Below are 24,950 nucleotides of genomic sequence, written 5' to 3'. Positions count from 1 at the left end.
TACAGCTTTGGAGGACAAGGAATGAAAATGGTGGCCTCTCAATCTCCAGCCCAGTAGGAGCCGAGAGCTTGTGGCCCCACTCCTCAGTGCGCCTTCAGAGAAAAGGAGTCAAGCCCTCCCATTTCCCTGATCTTCGGCCGCACTCCGAGCTCACCCAGCTTGTGACCGAGCGTTTCTATCTCTGGTGCACAGCCCCGTTTGGAGTCTCCAAACCCAGCAGACTCGTGAAGCAAATGCTCGTCTGGGAGGAGGAAGGTGAGCCTCCCCGCATCTGCTGCTTGTTGGGTCCCTGCCCAAAGAGCAGTGGCCTGACTGTGCCTTGGATCACGGTTTAAGGTAATCCCGAGCTGAGAGCCCACTCCTCAGCTCTGTCTCTGCAACTGACTTCACCACTCTGATACCTGGGAGCTCTGCCACACTCAGACACACCTGGTCTTTTTGAGACCCTGCAGGTCCTGAGACCACACTGTCCCCATGAGGGCTCCACCCCTTGCTTAGCCTCTGGAGCAACGTCCCTCAGTGGAGCAGACTTCTTAAAAGTTCCAATTTTGTGCTCTGCTGTGCTATCACTTGCCGGGAGCTGGCCCCTACTCCCACAGTCTATTGTCCCAAATGTTGGCTTGGACTAACTTCTCCACACGTCCTACCTTCCGGAAAGTGGTCAATTTTCTGTTCCTAGAATTGTTGCTCTTCTTCTCTTCTTTCTCCTGTTAAGTCTGTAGCTGTTCAGAATGGTTTGATAACTATCCAGCTGAACTCCAGGGACCTGATCATATTTAGGTCTCCTACTCTTCCGCCATCTTGCTCCTCACCCCATTAAAACATTATTTTTTGAATGTGATCCATTATTAAGAAAACAATAGCCCAAAGAAACAGACTCCAAGATAACCAGGTACTGGAAACAGCAGACCAGGATTTTAATTCAGCCATTATGAATATATATGGATTAAGAGGAAACTGTGTTCCTATAAAGTTGAACAAAAAGAGAAATCTAAGTAGAGGGGTAATACTTTTAAAAATGGAAATTCCAGGGGCTGGGCACCTGGGTGGCTCAGTTGTTAAGCAGCTGTCTTTGGCTCAGCTCATGATCCCAGGGTTCTGGGATCGAGGCCCACATTGGGCTCCCTGCTAGGTGGGAAGCCTGCTTCTCCCTCTCCCGCTCCCTTTGCTTGTGTTCCCTCCCTCTGTGTCTCTCTCTTTCAAATAAATAAATAAAATCTTAAAAAAAAAAAAAGAAATTCCAGGGGTGGTGAGTGGCTCAGTGGGTTAAGGCCTCTGTCATGATCTCAGCATCCTGTGATTGAGTCCCGCATTGGGCTCTCTGCTTGGCGGGGAGCCTGCTTTCTCCCCGGCCCCCCGCCTACCTCTCTGCCTACTTGTGATCTCTGTCAAATAAATAAAATCTTTAAAATAAAATAAATAAAAATGGAAATTCCAGATTACAACTTGAAGATGAATGTAAGCCCACAGAAATTATGCAAAATCCAAAGAAAAAAAGAGACTGAAGAAAAATGAACAAAATCTCAGTGACACCAAGCAATCCAACATATGTGTAATTGTGGAGTCTCAAAAGAAGAGAGGAAGTCAGGCAGAAACTCTTTTTGAAAAGTTGGTAGTTGAAAATCCCTCCCAATCCAGCTGAAAAACATCAATGTGCAAACCCAAGAAGTTCAGCACACACCAAGTAGGATATAAAAAAAACTGTACCTTGAAACACAATAGTCAATCTACTGAAAACCAAACATGAAACAAAAAAATATTTTGACAGCAGGCAAAAAAGACATTATATAAAGAGAAACAATAGAGGTCAGGAGTCATCAAAAGATAGAAAAAAAATCAAAACTATCAGTCTAGAATTCCATATCCATGGAAAATACACATCAAAAATGAGTATGAACTCATTTAAGATAAGTAAAAACTAAGAAAATTCATCATGGTAGGCACTATAAGGAACATCAAATATTCTTTTTTTTTTTTAAGATTTTATTTATTTATTTGACAGAGAGAGATCACAAGTAGACGGAGAGGCAGGCAGAGAGAGAGAGAGGGAAGCAGGCTCCCTGCTGAGCAGAGAGCCCGATGCGGGACTTGATCACCAGGACCCTGAGATCATGACCTGAGCCGAAGGCAGAGGCTTAACCCACTGAGCCACCCAGGCGCCCAGGAACATCAAATATTCTTTAGGCTGAAGGGAACTAATACCAGACAGACCTCATCTATAGGAAGAACAGCAATAAAAAAGCTTTCCTGCTTAATTACAAGAGAAAAAAAGATGATGAAATGGAAGCAATTTACCTCAGCTAATATAATAAAAGCTCTACAGGACTCTTTCAGAAGTGTATCTTTAGGCCAAAGTCTGCAAAGATTCTTGACCTTGGATATCCATTGCACAATAGTCTGAATTTTCCCAAATTATCATGGGTAATTTTAGAATCATGGCCATTATAAATAATTTGTCAATTATTTGTGCACAAAGATATTCTAATAAAATACAGCATTATGGTTTCCTATAATAATTTTTTTCCTATAACAAGTTTTATAAGTATTTAAAATTTTTGTGAAAAATTTAGATAACTGATTCAGAAGAAAACACTGAGAGCAGATTCCTTGTACATAATAGATAAAACCTAAGAGAGAAAAGTTTAAGATCTAAGTTGGAGTTTTATTATTTAAAGGCATTATTTTAAAAAAAATATCAATTCAATTCCATATATTTTAAACTACTTTAAAATAAAAATAACTCTCCATTAAAATAATACTTTTCTTAGGTTAAGAACAGAATTACTAATATTTCCATTTTTCAATTTTTTATGCTGTACCTATAAAGCAGAAATCAATACATAGTAAATTAATTTTTTACCTCATCAAAGAACAAGTAGGAAATAAGTCATGTTAATATGCTTCAAGAAGTGTTTGTCATCTTTTTTTTTTTTTACTTTTAATATAATATACTTTATAGATTCAAGGAAAAGAATTACAAACAGATTCTGTATTAGATAAGGTGGATTACATTAATGCAACAAATACACAAAAAATTTAAAAGGCTCAAACACACAAAAAATGGTATTTCTCTTACTTAATAATAAATTTGACAAAATAGACAAAGCCTTAGACACTGAAAACTAGAAAGCAATGCTGAGAAACAAAAAACATAAATAAATGAACACATATCATATTAGAAGATTAAGTATTACAAAAGGTGGAAATCCTCTCCAAAATCAGAGTCAATGAAGTCCTAATCAAAATCCCAAAAGGCATGTCTGTAAAAATGACGCACTCATTTGAAAATTTATATGGAAATATTAAGAAACTGGAATACCTAAAGTGATTTTGGAAAGACAAAATGAATTTGAGAACTTAGACATTACTTGATCTTACAACTTTCTTATAAAGCTGCAGTGATCAAGACAGTAGGGAGCTGATTTAAAGATAAACGTTCAGACCAATGGAACGAAACAGGGTCCAGAAATAGACCAAAGCATATAAGATCAACAAGTAGTCAACAAAGTAACCCAGGGTCTTTTCAACAGGTAATGTTGGAACAAATGTACATTCATTAAAACAAAAACAAAAACAAAACTTTGACTCTTCACAACACACGAAAGAAACCTGAAGTAGTTTTTTAAAAAATCTAAATGTTGAGTATAATCTAAATGTGAAAGTGTAACACCTCTAGAAGAAATCATAAAAGAAACTATTCATGAACCTAGAAGATGTTGATTTCAGATAAAACAAAAATCATGAACCCTAAAAGAAAAGTGAGATAAAAAAAGACTTTATTAGGGGCACCTGGGTGGCTCAGTCAGTTTAGTCAGTTAAGTGTTTGCCTTTGGCTCAGGTCATGATCCCAGGGTCCTAGAATCGAGCCCTGCACTGGGTTCCCTGCTCAGCAGGAAGCCTGCTTCTCCCTCTCCCTCTGTCCTCCCCCCTGATTGTGCTTGGTCTCTCTCAAGTAAATAAATAGAATCCTAAAAACAGACTTTATTAAAATTAAAAACTTCTAAAATTTTTTTTTAAACTTCTGCTCTTTGGTCAATTTTTAACAAAGGAGGCAAGAATATACAATGGGGAACAGATAGTCTCTTCAATAAATAGTGCTGGGAAAACTAACTACATGCAAAAGCATGAAACTGGACCATGTTTTTATACTTTATACAACAATAAACTCAAAATGGATTAAAGACTCACATGTAAGACCAGAAACCATAAACTTCTAGAAGAAAACAAAGGCAATAAGCTCTTTAACATCAGTATTAGCTATGTTTTTTTGGATGTGTCTCCTTAGGCAGGGGAAACAAAAGCAAAAATAAACAAATGGGACTATATCAAAAAACAAAATTTTTGCACAGTAAAGGAAACCATCAACCAAATGGAGAGGCAACCTACTGAATGGGAGAAGAAATCTGCAAATGATTGAAAAAAAAAAAAGGGATTAATACCCAAAACATAGAAGTAACTCAGAAAACTCAGCATCAAGAAAACCAAAACAATTCAAATCAAAACATGGGCAGAGGACCTGAAGAGACATTTCTCCAAAGAAGACATAGAGATGGCCAAAAGACACATGAAAAGATAATCCACATCACTAACCAGCAGGGAAATGCAAATCAAAATCACAATGAAGTATCTCCTCACACTTATCATAAGGCTATATTTAAAAGCAAAACACAAACAAGAAATAAATGTTGGTGAGGATATGGGGAAAAGGGCACCCCCTGTGCACTTTTGGTAGGAATGCAAAATGATGCAGCCACTATGGAAAAAAGTAAGGTTAAGCAGGACACCTGGGTGGCTCAGTTAGTTAAGTATCACTTTCAGCTTAGTTCATGATCCCAGAGAATGCTAGGATCAAGTACCGCATTGGGTTCTTTGCTCAGTGGAGAACCTGGTTCTCCCTCTGCTTGCCACTCCCCAGCTTGTGCTCTGTCTCTGACAAATAAATATATAAAATCTGTATCAAGTATGAAGGTTTCTCAAAAACCTAAAAATACATCTACCATATGATCTAGCAATTCCACTTCTGGGTACTTATTCAAAGAAAACAAAAATGCTAACTTGAAAAAACACACACATCCCTATGTCCACTGTAGCCTTACTTAGACTGACAAGAAATGAAAACAACCTAAGTGTCCATCGACAGATGAATGGATAAAGATAACGTGGTGTGTGTGCGCGTGTGCGCACACACGCACACACACACACACACACGAATATCAGCTATAAAAAAGAAAGAAATCTTGTCATTTGCCACAACATCAATATTATGCTAAGTGAAATAAGTTAGGCAGAGAAAAACAAATACTAGTTGATTTCACTTATATGTGGAATCTAAAAAACAATACAAACAAAATAGAAACAAACTCATGAAGCTTTGCGCAGTGGCAGTATCGTAGCCAATGAGGTTTATCCGAGGCGTGATTATTGCTAATTGAAACAAACTCATGTATTCAGAGAAAAATCTGGTGGTTGCTAGTGGGGGGTGGTGGGGGGACAGAGTGGAAAGATGGATGAAATAGTGGAAAATTAACAGGTTCAAATTTCCATTTATAAAATAAGTCATAGGGATGTAATGTATACACAGGGAATATAGTTAATAATAATGTAACAACTTTGTATGGTGACAGATGGTAGCTAGATTTATGATGGTAATCACTTCCTCTGTATATAAATTTTGAATGACTATGTAGGACACCTGAAACATAATACTGTACACATCAATTACACTTCCATCAAAACAACAGTAACAAAAACCTCTAATACTTCTGCCCTTATGCACTGTGAAGAAAATAAGAAGACAAACCACAGGCTAGGGGAAATAGATTTGGAATACACACACACATACCTAACAAAGAACTTATATACAGAATATATAAAGAACTCTTATAATTCAATAATAAGCCCAACAATCAAAAATTTTTTAATAGAAAAATGATTCAAAAAGTGACTAATCAAACTAAGTACATTCCTACTATCTGGCAATAAAAAAGTATGTATTACCAACCCATGCAACAATATGGTTCACTAAAAATAATGGTGAGTGAACGAAGTCCAGCACAAAAGAGAATATACTGTATGGTTTCATTCATGTGAAAACTCCAAAAAGACAAACTACAGCTGTAGAAAGCAGATTATTGATTGCCTAGATTGGCAGTTGGGGATGGTGGGAGAGACTGACTGAGAAAAAACCCCAATGCATAACATTCCCAACACTAATAAAAATTTATGCTTAAAACAAATTTATCTTGGGGTGCCTGGGTGGCTCAGTGGGTTAAGCCTCTGCCTTCGGCTGGCTCAGGTCATGATCCCAGGGTCCTGCTCGGCAGGGAGCCTGCTTCCCCCACTCTCTCTGCCTGAAAACCAACAAACAAACAAACTAACTAAAATAACTTTTTCTGGAGAGGACCTGAGCTAAAAACTAGACTCAAAATCCAAAGGCATAGAGAAAAAGATTCATCAATCTTTTAACCCTGCTACAAAAAATAAATTTCCACGGAAGTACTAACAACACAGTAACAGTCATATCTGATAAGACTAATCTCCTCTAAAAACTTATATAATCACAAATCATTAAGAAAATCTTAATAGAGGGGCGCCTGGGTGGCTCAGTGGGTTGAGCTGCTGCCTTCGGCTCGGGTCATGATCTCAGAGTCCTGGGATCGAGCTCCGCATCGGGCTCTCTGCTCAGCGGGGAGCCTGCTTCCTCCTCTCTCTGCCTGCCTCCCTGCCTGCTTGTGATCTCTCTGTCAAATAAATAAATAAAATCTTAAAAAAAAAAAAAAAAGAAAATCTTAATAGAAAAACAGCTAGAAACATAAGTAGAAAAATCAGAATCAACCACATTAAAAAAATAAATAAATAAAAAATACTAATATGAATTTAAGTTAGTTCTATCTATTAAGTAAAGGCATATACTCTTTAAGATAGCAATTTCATTTCTAGGAATTTACCCTAAAATTATATTTGCATATATAGACAAAAAAAGGTAAAAGAAAATGGCAGAATTGTGTCTAGGGGTAATACTCAGGATGTTTAGCTCTCAACGAAAAATTACAAAACACACAGAGAAATAGAGAAATATGGCCCATTCACAGGAAAAAAAGAATTTGATAGAAACCATCCTAAGTAAGCCCAGACATTGGAATTACTGGCAAAGACGTTAAATCAACTATCTTAAATGTGCTTAATGAGCTAATGGAAACCATAGACAAACCTAAGGGTAATCTGGAAAAAGACATATGAATAAAACAATGTAAAGGATATCAGCAGGTCTATCCTACAAAAAATGCTAATGAGTTATTCAGGGTGAAATAAAGATACCAGAGAGTAACTCAAAGCCTTAAGAAGAATTAAGGAACACTGATAAGGATAATTACATAGGTAAACACAAAAGAAAATATTATACTTTTGGTATATAACTCCTCTTTTTTCTTATCAGGCTTAAAAGAGAAATGAATAGAATAGAGAAGTACAGAAGCAAAGTATCTGTATACGATTAGAACTAAGCTGGTATTATTCACATGATATTGTTATAAATTTAATTTTAACCAAGAGAACCACACACACACACACATACACACACAAACTTTAAAAATATATAGAACAGGAAAGAAGGAAATCAAAATTAGAAATAAAAAAGGCGTAACAGAAAAATTTGCAGGGCGGGGGCACCTGGACAACAGAGTCCACTTAGCATCTGCCTTCAGCTCAGGTCATGATCTCGGGGTGCTGGGATCCAGCCTGGCTTAGTAGGGAGTCTGCTTCTCCCTCTCCCTCTGCCTCCCCTCCCCCTGCTTGTATTTTCTCTCTCTGTCATATAACTAAAATCTTCAAAAAAATAAATAAAATCTTTTTTTTTAAAAAAAAAGGAAGAAAAAATACCTTTACAATACTGTACTATATTTATTGAAAATGTCTGCATATAAGTAGACCCATGCTATTCAAACCTGTGTTGTTGAAAGGGTCAACTGTACAGCCATCTTAGATATCTGTATTTTTTGTTTTGTTTTTTTAAAGATTTTATTTATTTGACAGAGATCACAAGCAGGCAGAGAGGCAGGCAGAGAGAGAGGAAGGGAAGCAGGCTCTCTGCTGACCAGAGAGCCCAATGTGGGACTTGATCCCAGGACCCTGAGATCATGACCTGAGCCAAAGGCAGAGGCTTTAACCCACTGAGCCACCCAGGCACCCCTTAGATGTATTTTGGTTACTATTTACTTGGAACGTCCTTTTCCATCCTGTGACTTTCAGTGTCTCTGAATTTAAAATGAATCTGTTATACAAGACAGCATATAGATGGATCTTATTTTTTTAATTCAATCTGCCAGTCTCTGCCCTTTTTTTTTAATTTTTATTTGTTTGACAGAGAGAGAGATCACAAGTAGGCAGAGAGGCAGGCAGAGAGAGGGGGAAGCAGGCTCCCCACTGAGCAGAGAGCTCCATGTGGGGTTCGATCCCAGGACCCTGGGATCATGACCTGAGCTGAAGGCAGAGGCTTTAACCCACTGAGCCACCCAGGTGCCCCTCTCCCTTTTTTAAAAGACTTTATTTGTCAGAGAGAGAGAGAACAAGAGAGCAAGCACAAGCAGGGAGAACAGCAGGCAGAAGCAGGCTCCCTGCTGAGCAAGGAGCCCGATGTGGGACTCGATCCCAGGACCTTGGGATCATGACCTGAGTCGAAAGCAGAAGCTTAACCTGAGCCAGCCACCTAGGCGTCCCAGTCTCTGCCTTTTATTTTTTAAAAGGATTTATTTATTTATTTATTGGACAGACAGAGATCATAAGTAGGCAGAGAGGCAGGCAGAGAGAGAGAAGGAAGCAGCCTCCCCACTGAGCAGAGTGCCCAATGAAGGGCTCGATCCCAGGACTCTGAGATCACAACCCGAGCCGAAGGCAGTCTTAACCCACCGAGCAACCCAGGCATCCCGTCTCTGACTTTTAATACCATGGGAATATGATAGAATATGGTTTCTCCCTCATTCTTACTCATTTGACTACTTCTTCACATTATAATAATGTGAAATATTTGCTAGACAATTGGGAAATAGAATTTTTGTAAATATGGACAAGTTTAATTCACATTAAAGTAATTACTGATATGGAAAGATACTTTTTCCACTTTAGGTATTTGTTTTCTGTATGTCTTTCATGGTGGGTTCCTCCTCCCCTCCTGCCCTCCCCCCACCACAAAGATCTATTAACTGAAAACAGCAAAAGAGGGTCTACTGTACATTCTTAATCAATTAAAGAAAGAAAATTCCTACACAGATACAGAAACACTCTCATCACCTCTGGGGGAAAGGACTAGAGGAATCTGGAAAAGGGAGACTGAATTAACTATTAATTAATACTGCCTGACTTTCTTAGGACATACAAGTATTATTTTCACACTTCAAAGTCTAAAATATATAAGAGGAATATATAAATATATATTCTATATGACATATTCTATAATATATATCATCTAGATGACACTGAAATAAAACTTAATATTCTCAAAGTCATAGAAAGTCAATTAAAACAGGATGAAGCACCGCTTCTTAATGAAATTATCAACAGGTGGACAAACATTATTCACTTAATCCCTTTGTCTTCCAAGATCACTGCTTATGAATCACAGAATCTCAGAAATGAAAAGCATGCATACTCAAAGAAAGAAACCAGGTCCTTAGAGGTAACCTGACATGTCCAAGATCAAAGAGCTTGGGGCTGAAAGCAGCATCAAGGGTTGGAATATAGGATTTCTGGCTCCTGCACCTGTCTTTCTGGGCTAGGTCATTTGTTTTTTTTTTTTTTTTTTTTTAAACGATTTTATTTATTTATTTGAGAGAGAGAGAGCGAGCGAGCATGAGAGGAGAGGGATCAGCAGGAGAAGCAGACTCCCTGCTGAGCAGGGAGTCCGATGTGGGACTCGATCCCAGGACTCCAGGATCATGACCTGAGCCGAAGGCAGTCGCTTAACCAACTGAGCCACCCAGGCGCTCCGGTCATTTGGTTTTAATGAATGATACAAAAATTAATGTGAATCTGTCAATCTCCTAGCAATAACATTGCTATGTGATGGTTAATTAAAGGAACCACAAACAAAAGCCAAAATGGCAGAGAAATAATAATATTTATAACGAAGTATGTATGTTTTAAAAAGATTTATTTATTTTAGAGAAAAAGAGAAAGAGCATGCATGCACGCATGGCCTGGGGAGGGGCAGAGGGAGAAGAGAGAGAGAGAAGCAGACTCCCTAGCTGAGCGCAGAGCCTGACACAGGGCTCAATCTCTTATGACCTGAGCCAGAAACAATTTGGATGCTCAACCAAACTTCCCAGGTGTCCGAAGATACATGTTTTTTAACATTATACCTAAGATCTCAAAAAAAAATCCCAATCAGCTGTAAGAAATGGGAGGTATAAGGAGTAATCAAAATGATTATTTGTAGATGACATACTCTCTGATATTCTCCATTAGATATAATAAAGTAATTCAGCAAGATTCCTGCAGACAGTGACATTTTTAAAGAGATCACTGGGGTACTTGGGTAGCTCAGTTGGTTAAGCATCTGCCTTCAGCTCAGGTCATGATCCCAGCTCTCTGCTCAGCAGGGAGTCTACTTCTTTCTTTCTCCCTCTGCCCCTCCCCCTCCGCTTGTTATCTGTCTCTCACTTGCTCCCTCTCTAATAAAGAAATAAAATCTTAAAATAATAAATAAATAAATAAATAAAGATTACTAAGATACCAGGGAGAGGGGAAAAGCAACAAAATTTCAGGAAATTATAAAACACAAAGGACCTCAATTAATAGAGAAATTATGATGCTACCATAATATTGAATAATACAAGGTAAAACTGCCACTGTCTCCAATAAATCAAATAAAATTCCACAATTCCAATATGGTTTGTTAATATTCGACATTCTAAAAGTCATATGGAAAAAATGGTCTAAGAATAACCAAGACAGTCAAAAAATATGGGTAAGGAGGGATGATTTTCTCAAGTACATAAAGACATTCTAAACCTATGATAATTAAAACAGTGGTATTGGTTCAATAAAGGAAAGACTGATGGGGCACATGGATGGCTCAGTGGGTTAAGCCTCTGCCTTCGGCTCAGGTATGATTTCAGGGTCCCGGGATCCAGTCCCCCATTGGGCTCCCTGCTGAGCAGGGAACTTGCCTCCCCCTCTCCCTTTGCTTGTGTGCTCTCTCCTTCTCTCACTCTCTGTCAAATAAATAAAAATTTTAAAAAGATTGATTGATTGACTGATTGATTTGACAGAGATCACAAGTAGGCAGAGAGGCAGGCAGAGAGAGGAAGGGAAGCAGGCTCCCCGCTGAGCAGAGAACCCGATGGGGGCTCGATCCCAGGACCCTGGGATCATGACCGGAGCTGAAGGCACAGGCTTTAACCCACTGAGCCACCCAGGTGCCCCAAATAAATAAATTCTTAAAAAAAAAACACACACAAAAAAAACAAGACTGATAGAATAGAGAACCTAAAGCAAATCTGATAGATGCAACATCACACACAAGTTGTGAAAGCACAGACCATTCAACAAATTGTTTGGTGTTGAGACACCTGCCTTTACATATATGGAAAAAAATTAGATTCCTATTATATCCTGTATATCAAATTAATTCCAGATGTATCAAAGACCCAAATCTGACATATAAAATTTTAAAGCTACCAGAAGACCTAGAAGTCTTTATAGCCTCAAGTAGGGGAGGGAGATAATAGGAAGCAGAGGAAATAGATTGACAAATGGCAGGTATCTTCATCTCTCAAGTAGAAAGTAATAATACCATCTATCACACATCAACAATGAGATTTAAATATGTCCAGTCCTTAGAACGATGCCTGATATACATTCTCTTAATAAATGTAAGCCTCTCTCATCTTGGTTCTTTTAGTTACTAGTTGTGTGAAACTGGGTAGGTAACTTTCATTACCTCACTTTCCTTACCACAAAATGGAGAAAACAAGAGTACCTACCATATGAAGTTCTTGTAAGAATTAAATGACTCTATATAAATAAAGTGTTTAGAACAGAAACTGATACACATTAAGAGCTCAACAGAGCAAGAATATTGTATTACATTCACAAATAATCACCGCATTACATATGGAATAAGTAGCATGTAAAAGTAACCGGAAGTACCAAATTAAGTGAATGCTTGGGATTCTATTTTATGTATTTATTATTTTTTAAAAGTATGTTGGAATCCAATGTGGCACCTGAACTCATGACCTGAGATCAAGAGCTGAGCTAAAATCAAGAGTTGGATGCTTAAACAACTGAGCCACCAGGTGCCCCATGACTCTGTTTTAGATGGTAGTTCTCGTAGCAACGGGAGAATGAAAAAGTGGGGGAAAAGCTAAAGGCATAAGAGTTAAAAGGTACTCTAACTGTTCCAGCCTAAACAAAGCAGTAATAATTGAAACAAGTTATAAAGGTAGATTCCACGGGATCTGAGAAAAGATAAGACCTGTAAAGACAGTGAGCAAGTGTCATCAATAATTTCTAGATTCCCAAGCAGATGAACGTCAGTGTGGTGATGCAATTAATTTTGAGATGAGAGTGACAATATTGAGAACATTTTCCACCTTTTTTACTAAAAAATTATCCCTAATCCTCATTTTAATTATCTTAAAAGTTATCAATCAGCATCTAACTAAAACTTCATGCTTTCTAAAGGTAGGCCTTTGGAAATAACTGATACCCTAACAGCTAATTTTCTAGCACATCATATAAAATTTCTTTAAAATCATTGCAGGGAAAAAAAAAACACCATTGCAGGTTTTATTATTATCCATTATCATGCGTATGTGTTTTAAATTCTCAAACAGACAAGCAACAAAAACTTTCTGGCTTCACACTAGCTCTATACTTACAAATATTTTCTTACCATGATTGGCTTGCCCTGAAATGTTTTAACTTCTTCTCTTAAATATTTAAAAGCCTGTTAACAAAGCAGAAAGGAACTTTTATTAGCATTCAAACATTTCATTAATGCCATTTTTATTCTACCAAATTTTGTTATTAGCAATCATGTCCAAACTAAACAATAAAAAATTCTGAAGTCAATTCCATTATGCAGGTGATAAGGAATGAGAAAGTAAAAACAGCCCAGCATAAGTTCACATTTACTGTATATTAGCTACTATGGATTAATGCAGGAAAAGATGCACAAAAGTCAAAATAGACCCCAAATTTCACTACATATAATGGTTTAATCAGACAGTTTTCTAAGATGAATAATTAAAAAAAAACAACAACAAAAAAAAAAAACCAGAGGGGCGCCTCGCTGGCTCAGTTGGCGGAGTATGCAATTCTTGATCTTGGGGTCATGATTTCGAGCCCCAAACTGGGGGTAGAGTTTACTTTAAAAATCAATCAATCAGGGACGCCTGGGTGGCTCAGTTGGTTGGACGACTGCCTTCGGCTCAGGTCATGATCCCGGAGTCCCGGGATCGAGTCCTGCATCGGGCTCCCAGCTCCATGGGGAGTCTGCTTCTCCCTCTGACCTTCTCCTTGCTCATGCTCTCTCTCACTGTCTCTCTCTCAAATAAATAAATTAAAAAAAAAAAATCTTTAAAAATCAATCAATTAGTGAGTGGTTTTAAAATGCTATTAGATATATTTTTGGTTTTCTTTTGTTTCAAGGGATTATTACTCTTTAAGTTGGACATGACAACAAAAGTAAAATCATTAATATCAAAATTCCAAGAATCAGAAAGGAAGTTACGTACTTATTGTGGGCCTAGTATGTACGTACTAGAAATACCAACTACTGAGTACATGGTTCCCAATCTTTAAATTAATTTTAAAATTGTTTTAATTTTTTTACTGATAGGAAATAAACTTCTTAAATTGAAATTGAAAAAGCTTTAGGAAAATGATCAGAAAGGAAGCCAATTAAGAAGCACAACCAAGGGGTGCCTGGGTGGCTCAGTGGGTTAAGCATCTGCCTTCGGCTCAGGTCATGATCCTGATCAGGGTCCTGCTTCCCCCCCCCCCCCCCCCCGCCTACTTGTGATCTCTCTCTCTCTCTGTCAAATAAATAAATAAGATCTTTTTTTTTTTTTTTTAAAGATTTTATTTATTTATTTGACAGACAGAGATCACAAGTAGGCAGAGAGGCAGGAAGAGAGAGAGAGAGAGAGAGAGTAAGGGAAGCAGGCTCCCCGCTGAGCAGAGAGACCAATACGGCGCTCGATCCCAGGACCCTGAGATCGTGATCTGAGCCGAAGGCAGATGCTTAACCCACTGAGCCACCCCGGTGCCCCTAAATAAATAAAATCTTAAGAAAAAAAAAAAAAGAAGAAGAAGCACAACCAAAAAGGTGAACAAGGTGCTCAATAGTCTTTACAAATACTGCCGTGAGCACATATTTTCTCAGTTAAAATATACTACTACTTTTACCACCAGGACTTCAAATCAGAAGAAAAGTTTTCTTCTCACCTGCTGTGCATCTGTGTCTGACTGGAAAGTGATATACCAGTTGCTATTGTGTGCAAACTCACAGCTTATCACCTTTGGGCAGTTTTCATTCTTGAACAAAGCTTTAACTTCCTAAGAAAGAAAAACTTTAGTGTAAATTTTATATATGATTTAGAGATAGAATCTTATTTTAATATCAGCAAAACTGAAGCATTTCATCACACTCTTAGTGGCAAGCTAAATTTTCCTTAACAGTACAATCTTTCTAGACCTGCCATTATCCAAAAAATGAAAAGTATCCTCCATTAACATTTTCTAGTGCTTAGTATTTATTTGGATGCATTCTCATTCAATCCAGATGCTCTGTCTACACCAGAGTTACAGACAGGAACTCTGTGCAAAAGTATCTTCCCTTTTCCATAACTGAAACTGAAATTCAATAACTGAAAACTGTAACAAATATATGATTTAAAAAAAATCGATTACCAAAACTTAGAACTGTGTTTAACACAGTTTAACAGCTTGAAGGAAGTTTATAAAAAGAAAAGAAAGAAAACAACTGGAAGTCAACATTAGTATCTCTAAACGGTTATAGAGAGAAAGAAAACATCTACTGAAATCCCATGCAGGATAAGACATAGATTTAACCTGAAAACAATCCTGTTTTAAAGATCTTATCATATCCACTTTACAGGTGAGAAAATGGTAGCTCAAACTGTTTAACCTACTCACACTATACAAACAAGAACTCAAACCCAGATTTGTATGCCTCCAAACTCCATTTTGTTTAATACCTATTTGAGTTCAATGAGAAATTCACTAATAACTAGTAATTCCCAAACATAAAGAATCTTACTAGGCTAAAATGCCCATAAAATACCAAAATATCACAAGGTATCCATTTTTAAAAAGGTAATTACTAAGCTGATGGGACAATCAATGTTCACAATGAAGTCTAACCTGTATTCTAACTCCCTCAAATTTTTACTACACTGAATTAAAAAAATAACATCTCTACTTATGATGAAATTTGCTCGGGTCAAATACTACTCGAAATAAGTAGTGTGCAACCAGCCGAGTTTTGTGACATTAGTGAAAGTGGTGAAATATCACCAAGTTCAGTTAATAAAATTCTCATCCAGTTCAGAATTATATTTCTATAGAACTATCTGTGGAACTATTAGATTGCCATCCACTGCTCTCTACCTTCAAAAATCCATAGATATTCTCTAACTATTTCTAATTCTCTGTGAAATGAATTGACTTATTTATTTAGATCTTTTTATTTTTAGCCTTTATTATTCTTTAGGAAGAGTTGTATATGTTTACAGATTAACTTTCCCAAGTATAAAAAAAGAAGTCTGGATCTAAAGTAATTTGTTCTACCTGATAGTAATCTTTCGTCACCACCCCAAATCTCTCATTTTAATGTGCATTTCAGGGACTACTGCCTAGGCTCTCTCTAGCTATCTTAGTCATCTGCACTTCCTTTACTATTTTTAATGAACAGTATGTTGCTGCCTTGTTCCTTTTCATTTATTGCTCTTCATGTGTGTGACCTGTTTATGTATTCAGAATATAAATTACAATAACTATAAAAATGATAGTACTGGCTAATCTTAGATCTGTTTTACATGCCAAGTACTGCTCTAAGTTTTTTATATACTAATTCACTTATATCTCACAATTTTATGAGTTACTTATTACTATTATCCCATTTAACAGATGGAAAAAACCAAAGCAAAAGAGGTTAAGTAACTAACGCAAGGTCACAGAGCTATCAAGTAAAAAGCTGGAATTTAAATCCAGGCAGCTTGGCTCTAGAGTTCAGGCTCATATATTCTACACTGTTTCTTAATAATGCAAATATTCTTCCCATTGTGCAATTTTCCTTTCAATTTGTTACTTTTGACATATAGTTCATAATTTTAAATAGAACATCTCTATAGTGACAGTTTCTTTTCTAATTTCTCTCACTGTTTCTAAGTTAGGAAATCTTCATTCTGGAGAGTTAATACTGAATGAATCTGGGCAAAAAGATTAACTACTAATGTGCCAAGTTTGTTAGCTGGCAAGTCTAAAAATTCTTTTTTAAATGGCTAACCAATTACCACATATCAGCTACTAATTAGTCCTCTCCATCTTTAACTTATTATCATTAACATGCCAACTTAGTGTGAAGTCCTATGGTTTACTGGCTAAGAAACATGGGCTTTGGAATCACAGAGAGCGAGTTCAAATCAGATTCTGTCATTCAAACAGGCCATGTGACCTCAGGCAAGTTATTTAACTATACTAAGGCTCAGTTACTTTATTTGTAAAACAGAGATAACAAAACCTTAGGCTTTATATTACCATAAAGTACATGGCACAATACCTGGTAGAATCTATTAAATAAATGTTATCATAAATTCATTACTAAATCAAGGAGTCTATTTCAGGATTATATTGTTCCATTCAAATATTATTTTATTCCTGTACCTGTACCACACCACATTTATGACCACAACTCTGCTTTATATTTGCCGGCTAACAGAATTAAGTCTTGACTCTTATATTTTTCTTCTTCATTCCTAAGTGTATTCTTTCAGATGAATCCTCAAGTTCCCAAAAGAGCCTATTTATATTTTAATTGCTAGTCAAATGAACAAACTGAGAACTAGTAACACGGCAATACTCAGTCTACCATTCTAAGAACATGGAATTATCATCTTCCTCCTCCCTTTGTGCCACTCTTCCAGGGCTTCAGAATTTACAAAACAAAATTTATCCTATTCACATAATTGATATGAGGGCACTGACTTACACTTCGTTTATCTTCACTTTAAACAGTTAAAGAACACTTAACTTTAACAATGCTTAATAATTTACCTCTATAGGTGTTGTTTCAGGAATCTCTCTAAGAATCACAATACAACGCTTATGACTTGGTCTCACTTTCTCGCCCTTTTCATCAACTTGTACCATAGGAGAAGCTGAAATTTAAAAAAATGTTTCATTCAAAAGTGACAAGGTGAGATTTTAATATTGCCATTAAAAACTATTCATTTCTATTTCCAAGTGAATAAATTAGCAGAGGTTAATATCCTCAATAAATTAAATTGTAGAACCAAAGATTACAGTTGTAACAAAATATTTTGAAATTAATATACAAGAAACACTGTCAAATGTTATTCTTTGAACAAATATATATAGAGTACCTACTTTGTGTCTTGGCATTGAAAAACTTTACAGGAGTATATAATACATAACTAACAAGGTAAAATTACCCTGTGTACAATTACTGAATTCTGGATTTCTGGAGATAAGAAGTGTATTAATCAGTGTATTTGCATTCCACTCTTGTAACTGGACTACAGTACTGCATTCTGACATACAAACAAATTCTTCTTAAAATTCAAGTCTAAGAGGCACTTAAAACCAAGAATTGAACTCAAATGATTATAACTTTCCTTCGATTTTAACAATTTATTCTTACAGACTATTATACACACTGAGAAGCCATCCTTTAGATGCTGATTTTGAGGAAATATCTAATGAAGATAGTATTATCTAACCAAAACTTTTATTTCTAGTCCCTTCAGAGATAATATGCCACATCTCTCTGAAGAAGTAAGTAGTGAGAATAAAAGGACAGGGAAGAAGAGCTGGGTTTAGGTACTAGGTTCTAGCCCTCCGAGGTAGAGGATTCTGCTAGTCTCTTGGCTGATTTTTTTCTGATGCCAAGACTGGGTTTTTTTTTTAAGAAACCACTGCACAAAAAGAGATTTCATAAATGTTTTTAGCTCTCTGAGAATGGAAATCTTCTACTCTCATAAAAGCCCATTATGGGACTTGGTATATTTAACTTTTAAACATTTTCAACAACATATTTCATATAACAGTGAAGAGCTGCCTTTATTCGATCAAGTGGTTAAAACTTTGGTAAGGTTTGGGTGCCTGGGTGGCTCAGTGCGTTGAGCATCTGCCCTCGGCTCAGGTCACGATCTCAGGGTCCTGGGATTGAATCCCGCATCGGGCTCTCTGCTCAGCAGGGAGCCTGCTTCCTCCTCTCTCTCTGCCTGCCTCTTTGCCTACTTGTGATCTCTCTCTTAACAAATAAATAAATAAAATCTTAAAAAAAAAAAAAAAACTTTGGCAAGGTTCTGCTAAGAAAGGTTAGCAAGAAATCCTGATACAAGACACAAACACCATTAAAAATGCTTAAAACCTCAAATTCTTTACCAAACTTTAGAGAAGTATTTGTCAAACTACAGACTGCAATTCTTTAAATTGTGAAATCAATTTAGAAAAAAGTTAATTCCAAGCATTTAGTATTAATCTGAATAATTAACATTTCAGTTGTGTAGGGATATGTGGTGTGTGTACTGGGCTATAAGGTAAAATGTACTTATTACTTGGGTTCAAAAGTTTGAAACAATGCTTTAGAAGATGCAGTAATGATACATATAACTTTCTAATAGCCCAGAAAACTGAGATTTAATTGCTTATTTTTGAGTAAGTGGGTATCAAGATGAACAACCAAGGTACAGAACTGATATAGAAGCTATATACCAAGTCAGTAAAAATAAAAAGATAAATTATTGGAACAGAATAACAAAAAACAGGGAGCTAACAATTCCCTGCCTGTGAGCACCGCTTAATGTATAGAATTGTGGAATCACTATGTTGTATACCTGAAAAAATACATTGCATGTCAACTACAATTTAATAAAAATAAATGGCCAATAAAAACAAAAAATTCCCTGCTTGACCAGAAATCAAAAGAAAACTTAGCTTTTTGACTTTAAATAAAAAATAAGCTAAAAGGTATGATTTACATACATCTCAACACTTCAAGAATTAGATCAGGGTCTGTGGTCAGCTTTTTAATTTCTTCCATGTTGGCAACTGTCCAAATTGGTACGAACTGATCACTGTCCATTTGAGATATCAGGTAAAGATCCTTTGACAAATTTTCTCTGAAAGGAATAAACAAAAGCAAGAGTCCCATAAAGCAAAGAATTCTCAAAAATCATCTAAAGAGGTCCCTTATTCACTTCTGTCATTAAGTCTGGTTAAACAAAATTTTGCTACAGCAAATAACACTGTGAACTATGAAAATATATAATACATAACAAAGATACTCTAACAACTTTCATAATGTTTCTGAATCACAAATACATCATGCCCAAAAGTTTTGAACAAGAGAACCTTATGGAATTATACTGATATGGAAGGAGGCTTAATAAAAATTTACACACAGTGTAGCTCCATCTTATAAACACTTTATCATTGATGTTAGAATATGCATATGGAGTTTAACTGTAAAGGATTTAAAATTTCTGAATGTTTGTTTTGTTTAAGTATGTTTGACTTTTTACTTAAATTTAAAACATTTAAAATTAAAAGATTCTTTAAGATACATTTCTAAAAAAGATCTAAACATTTCTATCTTACATATAAAATCTTATGTAACAAACTGAAGTAAAATCATACTCATTTGTCTTATTCACATTAGATCTTTGAAGCAGTCTAGTTATAATTTCAAGTTTTTGCTTAAAAGCCCCTTTTCTCAGTGACCCTATTTAAAACTGAAACCACCCAAGCAGTCTTGATTCCCCTTCTCTTGCTTACAGGGTTCTAAATTTTTTTCCATAGCACTTATCACTTAGCACACTTCTAAACTGTTTACTTCACTTTAAAAAAAAATTTTTGTTTGTTTTGTCTCCTCCAGCCAGAACATAGGTTCCATAAAAAATCTTTGTTGTTCATAATGTATTTCAAGGCCCTAGTGCCTGGCAAAGGGTAGGGCCAAAGGTCTCTACACTCAAGTGTTGTTAAAATAAAGTAGCAATTACTTTTTTTTAAAGATTTTATTCATCCACTTGACAGAGGCCACAAGTAGGCAGAGAGGCAGGCAAAAGAGAAGAGGAGGCAGGCTCCCTGCTGAACAGAGAGCCTGAGGCGGGGCTTGATCCCAGGACTCTGGGATCGTGACCTGAGCTGAAGGCAGTGGCTCAACCCACTAAGCCACCCAGCTGTCCAGTAGCAATTACTTTTTAAAAATTACAATTGTCGGGACGCCTGGGTGGCTCAGTTGGTTAAGCAGCTGCCTTCGGCTCAGGTCATGATCCCAGCGTCCTGGGATCGAGTCCCACATCGGGCTCCTTGTTCTGTGGGGAGCCTGCTTCTCCCTCTGCCTCTGCCTGCCACTCTGTCTGCCTGTGCTCTCTCTCTCTCTCTGACAAATAAATAAATAAATAATCTTAAAAAAAAAAAATTACAATTGTCAACAGATTGTTTTGGGGGCAAAAAATAATAGAGAAGATACCAGCAAAGGTTAAACTCACTTTAGCATAAAAGGAGGAACATAGTAATATAGTAATAACACCTTTTTTTGCTGTTTATTAGAGAGGGGAGGAGAAGGAGGGGTAAAGGGAGAGGGAGAGACAGAATCCTAAGACAGAATCTTAGGCAGGCTCTATGCCCAAGACCCCGACATGGGTATGATCTCACAACCCTGAGATCACGACCTGAGCTGACATCAAGAGCCAGACACTAAACTGAATAAGCCACCCAGGCTTACACAACTAAAAAGTTGTAGCCTGAACCAACTCTGACTTTCAGCATATCTGTTCTTATAAAAACTTGGTGAAACCTTTCTTCTTTTCTTAAGATTTTATTTGTCTGAAAAAGAGTAATCACAAGCACAGAGGAGGAGAGGTAGAGGGAGAAGCAGACTCCCTACTGAGCAAGGAGCCTCACGTGGGACTTGATCCGAGGACCCTAGGATCATGGCCTGAGCCAAACGCAGATGCTTAATGATTGAACCACCCAGGCGTCCCAAACCTTTTTTCAAAAAGATTTTAACTTATTTGAGAGAGAGTGGGAGAGTGCATGTATGCATGATCATACATGAGCAGGGGTAGGGTCAGAGGGAAAGGGAGAAGCAGACTCCATGCTGAGTGCGGAGCCTGATGTGGGGCTCCATCCCATGATGCTGAGGTCATAACCTGAGCTGAAGTCAGATGCTTCACTGACTGAACCACCCAGGTGCCCCAACCTTGGTCAAACTCTTAAACTTCATCTCATCAGAATATTAAATTAATATCAAATAAACATATCAAATTAACGGGTATAAGTCACATTTGTGATTTGACTACTCATGACTAACACCTGATAGGTACTGGTAACAATTTTGTGAAGCCACAAGCGTCAATCGTGTAATTGGTTTGAACTGTGGTAGATCGTGACAAACCAGTGTTCCTACTGCAACAACTAAAAAAGCCTGGCTAAATTACAAAAATCACATTTCTGGAGATGAAGGACAGAAACTACAAGAACAAAATAAAATTCCAGAAAGATGACCTTTCTTTTCTGAGGGGGTCTGCAGATCCGGGACTAGGGAGAAACTAGCAGAGCTTTAGGCAGTTGCACAGGACTGGCACTATGAATTGGAAACTAAAGGAGTGGGGTTGCCTGGGTGGCTCAGTGGGTTAAGCCTCTGCTTTCGGCTCAGGTCATGATCTCAAGGTCCTGGGATTGAGCCCCATGTCGGGCTCTCTGCTCAGCGAGTAGCCTGCTTCCCCCTCTCTGCCTGCCTACTTGTGATATCTTCTCTATCAAATAAAAAAATTAATAAATAAAAAATAAAATAAAAAAATTGAAAAAAGAAAACTAAAGGAGCTCCTAACGTACAGGAGATTTACCCCCACATAACATTTCCTGAGCTTTAAGAAGGAAGGTGGGAGACTGGGAACCAGGCTGAAAAGGCAGAGTAACATCTCTGCGGTTTTGTGGAAGTTCCAGTGAAAGGAAGAAACTTGCATCAAACACAAGACAGGTCTCCCCCCATCTCCCAAGACATTTGCCAGAATTTGAGGGTTACAGGGGAAGAAACTAAAGAGCTAATCTCAAACCCCTCAAGAACAGGACTAAATCTCCCTTGGTGTTTCAGGATTGAGGTAACAGAAAACAGACAACTCCTAAATCAAAAAACTAAAGACATCATGCCTAAGGAACAGAGATAAATCCGAAGCAGACTGAGTCTAATTAAAGTGGCTGCTTGGTCCTAACCCAGCTCAATTCCTGACTGGACTGAAGTAATCAATCCGCTTCTGCCTGTAAGAAAGCTCAAATCTTGTCTAGAGAGAAAAATCTTGTCATTTGCAGCTCATAGCTGCTTTTATATGTAACGTCTAGCATATAATCAAAATTTCTAAGACATGCAAAAAGGCAGAAAATTATGACAGAGAACCAAGAGAAAAAACTCAAATATAAGCAGACATACAAATGATCCATCAGTAGGCAAAGATTTTTAAATAACTATGACAAGTATATTACAGAAAATGAATTCTATTGCAGGAACAAACGACTAACAACAGAAACTTCCACTTTCATCGTTTTATTCTGTACTAAACTACAAAGACTACAAAGGCAAAAAAGGAGGGGAAAAAGGAGGAGCTATGTAGAACAAAGTATCAATTAAAACTGAGTCAAGAGTATATATATTATGTGTAAAGAAATTAAGAAGTCTAAGGGCACCTGGCTGGCTCAGTCGGTAGAACATGGTATTCTTGACTGCAGGGTCATGAGTTCAAGCCCTATGGTGGGCATAGAGTTTACTTAAAAAGTAAATTTAAAAAAAAAAAAAAAAAAAAGACATAAAGAAGTCTGATAAAATTCAAGGTTTCTAGCTTGAAAAATTTTTGGTTTACCAGTCCTACCTCTCACCACATATAAGAATAACTGAAGGCATTACCTTTGCATACATATCCAGACTTGTTTATTTGGGTTCCAAATTTTAGTATATGTGCTGCCGAAGCGAGCACAAAACTTCTGTTTATTTTGGAAGGGGCAGTTTTACAATACTGAAGTTTTATGACATGTAGACTATAAATATGCCTTCATAATTGTTATCAGTAAGTAAGACATCTCAAGGGGTGCCTGGGTGGCTCAGCTGGTTAAGTGTCTGACTCCTGGTTTTGGCTCAGGTCATAATTTCAGAGTCATGAGACTGAGGCCCATTTTAGGCTTGTGCTCAGCGCAGAGTTGGCTTCAAACTTCCTCCCTTCCCCTCTGCCCTTCCCCTTGCCCCATGCACATACTCTCTCTCGAAAATAAATCTTTAAAAAAAAAAAAAAAAGGCAGGGACTCCTGGGTGGCTCAGTCAGTTAAGCATCTGCCTTTGGCTCAGGTCATGATCCCAGGGTCCTGGGATCAAGTCCCACATCAGGCTCCCTGCTCTGCACAGAGCCTGGCTTCTTCCTCTGCCTGCTGCTCCCCCTGCTTTGCATGTTCTCTCACTCACACAAATAAATAAATAAAATCTTAAAAAAAAGGAAAAAGATAACCACTGTTTTGAGAACCCTAAACCTGAATATGTTTATAGGAAAAGTATCCAATAGCCAAAACAAAAGTAATCCAATCCAGTATTTCATTACCTTTCTACTAAGACTAGATCCTTTGCATATCCAATTAGAGACTACATCTTTAAATTTAGTTAGGAAATATAATAAAGAATATACCAAAAAATAAGGAAAGTACTTTACTGAAGGAAATTAAAACCACCATTATTCCACTCTATTTCACAGGTATTTTACATCTACTAACCAAACAATTCAAAAAATGAGAAATCTCAATAAAAAAATATGAATAACATACCGGGAGAAACAGAATTCCAATTGTTTCTTCAGACATTCTTTTAGGTCTTCTGTAGAAATTGCTGAATTACTTTCTCCTGAAGGTAGAAAACAGAGGAAAAGTGTTAACAATAAATTACCATAATAGGCAATAAACATTACATAGAGTTGTGCTCAGAATATGTCACGAAGTACACACAAATTAAAATTTACAAAACTATTATTTTTAAAGTCCAACTTAATTCTAACAAAGTCTAACTAATTTTAACCTATCTATTCTTTCTTTAGGTAGATTTCAGATCAGTTTAAAATTATTTTATCAGGTGCCTGGGTGGCTCAGTGGGTTAAAGCCTCTGCCTTCGGCTCAGGTCATGATCCCAGGGTCCTGGGATTGAGCCCCACACAGGGCTCTCTGCTTAGCAGAGAGCCTGCTTCCTCCTCTCTCTCTCTCTCTCTCTCTCTCTCTCTCTGCCTGCCTCTCTGCCTACTTGTGATCTTTGTCTGTCAAATAAATAAATAAAATCTTTAAAAAAAAATAAAATAAAATTATTTTATCAAGTAATGAACAAAGCACCATTAATACTAAAGGTACTTGGCTACCTTACTGTAAAACACTACCCTAAAAACTTTAAAAATGTTGTAACTACTTATTCCTTTAATGAAAGCTCAAAGAACAAAAGTAATAGTAATCTAAATAAGAAGGGACTAGCTAAATAAATTGGGATATATGTATCTATATCTACATTCTTGGTACTAAATCTGATTAGTCATACTTCAACTTTTATCTCTTAATACTCTTTTCATTCCTTGATTATAGAGCACTCTATCTTCCCAGGAATATTTAAAACACTCAAACATTCAAAAGATTAAAACAGCTCTAATGCCCTCTATGCCTTCAAT

The 24,950-nt window shown here is 37.0% G+C and overlaps 1 protein-coding gene across 2 annotated transcripts in view; it reads right to left on the bottom strand.

The window, feature by feature from the left end:
* Window positions 1–24,950, bottom strand: part of LOC111157832 (La ribonucleoprotein domain family member 4) — an 85,422-nt gene that overhangs the window by 34,614 nt on the left and 25,858 nt on the right. For both annotated transcript variants that reach the window (XM_022519506.1, XM_022519507.1), the window contains exons 4-8: window positions 24,073–24,148; window positions 19,252–19,388; window positions 17,299–17,402; window positions 14,449–14,559; window positions 12,893–12,946 (exon numbers count right to left, since the gene is read on the bottom strand). In XM_022519506.1, the coding sequence (XP_022375214.1) occupies window positions 12,893–12,946; window positions 14,449–14,559; window positions 17,299–17,402; window positions 19,252–19,388; window positions 24,073–24,148 (482 nt within the window). The remainder of the gene's footprint in view (window positions 1–12,892; window positions 12,947–14,448; window positions 14,560–17,298; window positions 17,403–19,251; window positions 19,389–24,072; window positions 24,149–24,950) is intronic.

The sequence above is a fragment of the Enhydra lutris genome, unplaced genomic scaffold (assembly GCF_002288905.1).
Source record: "Enhydra lutris kenyoni isolate GAN:26980312 unplaced genomic scaffold, ASM228890v2 scaffoldscaffold56, whole genome shotgun sequence".
In the NCBI taxonomy this organism is placed as follows: domain Eukaryota; kingdom Metazoa; phylum Chordata; class Mammalia; order Carnivora; family Mustelidae; genus Enhydra; species Enhydra lutris.
Note: the sequence above shows the minus strand (reverse complement) of the source record. Positions and strands in the feature narration are given on the sequence as shown.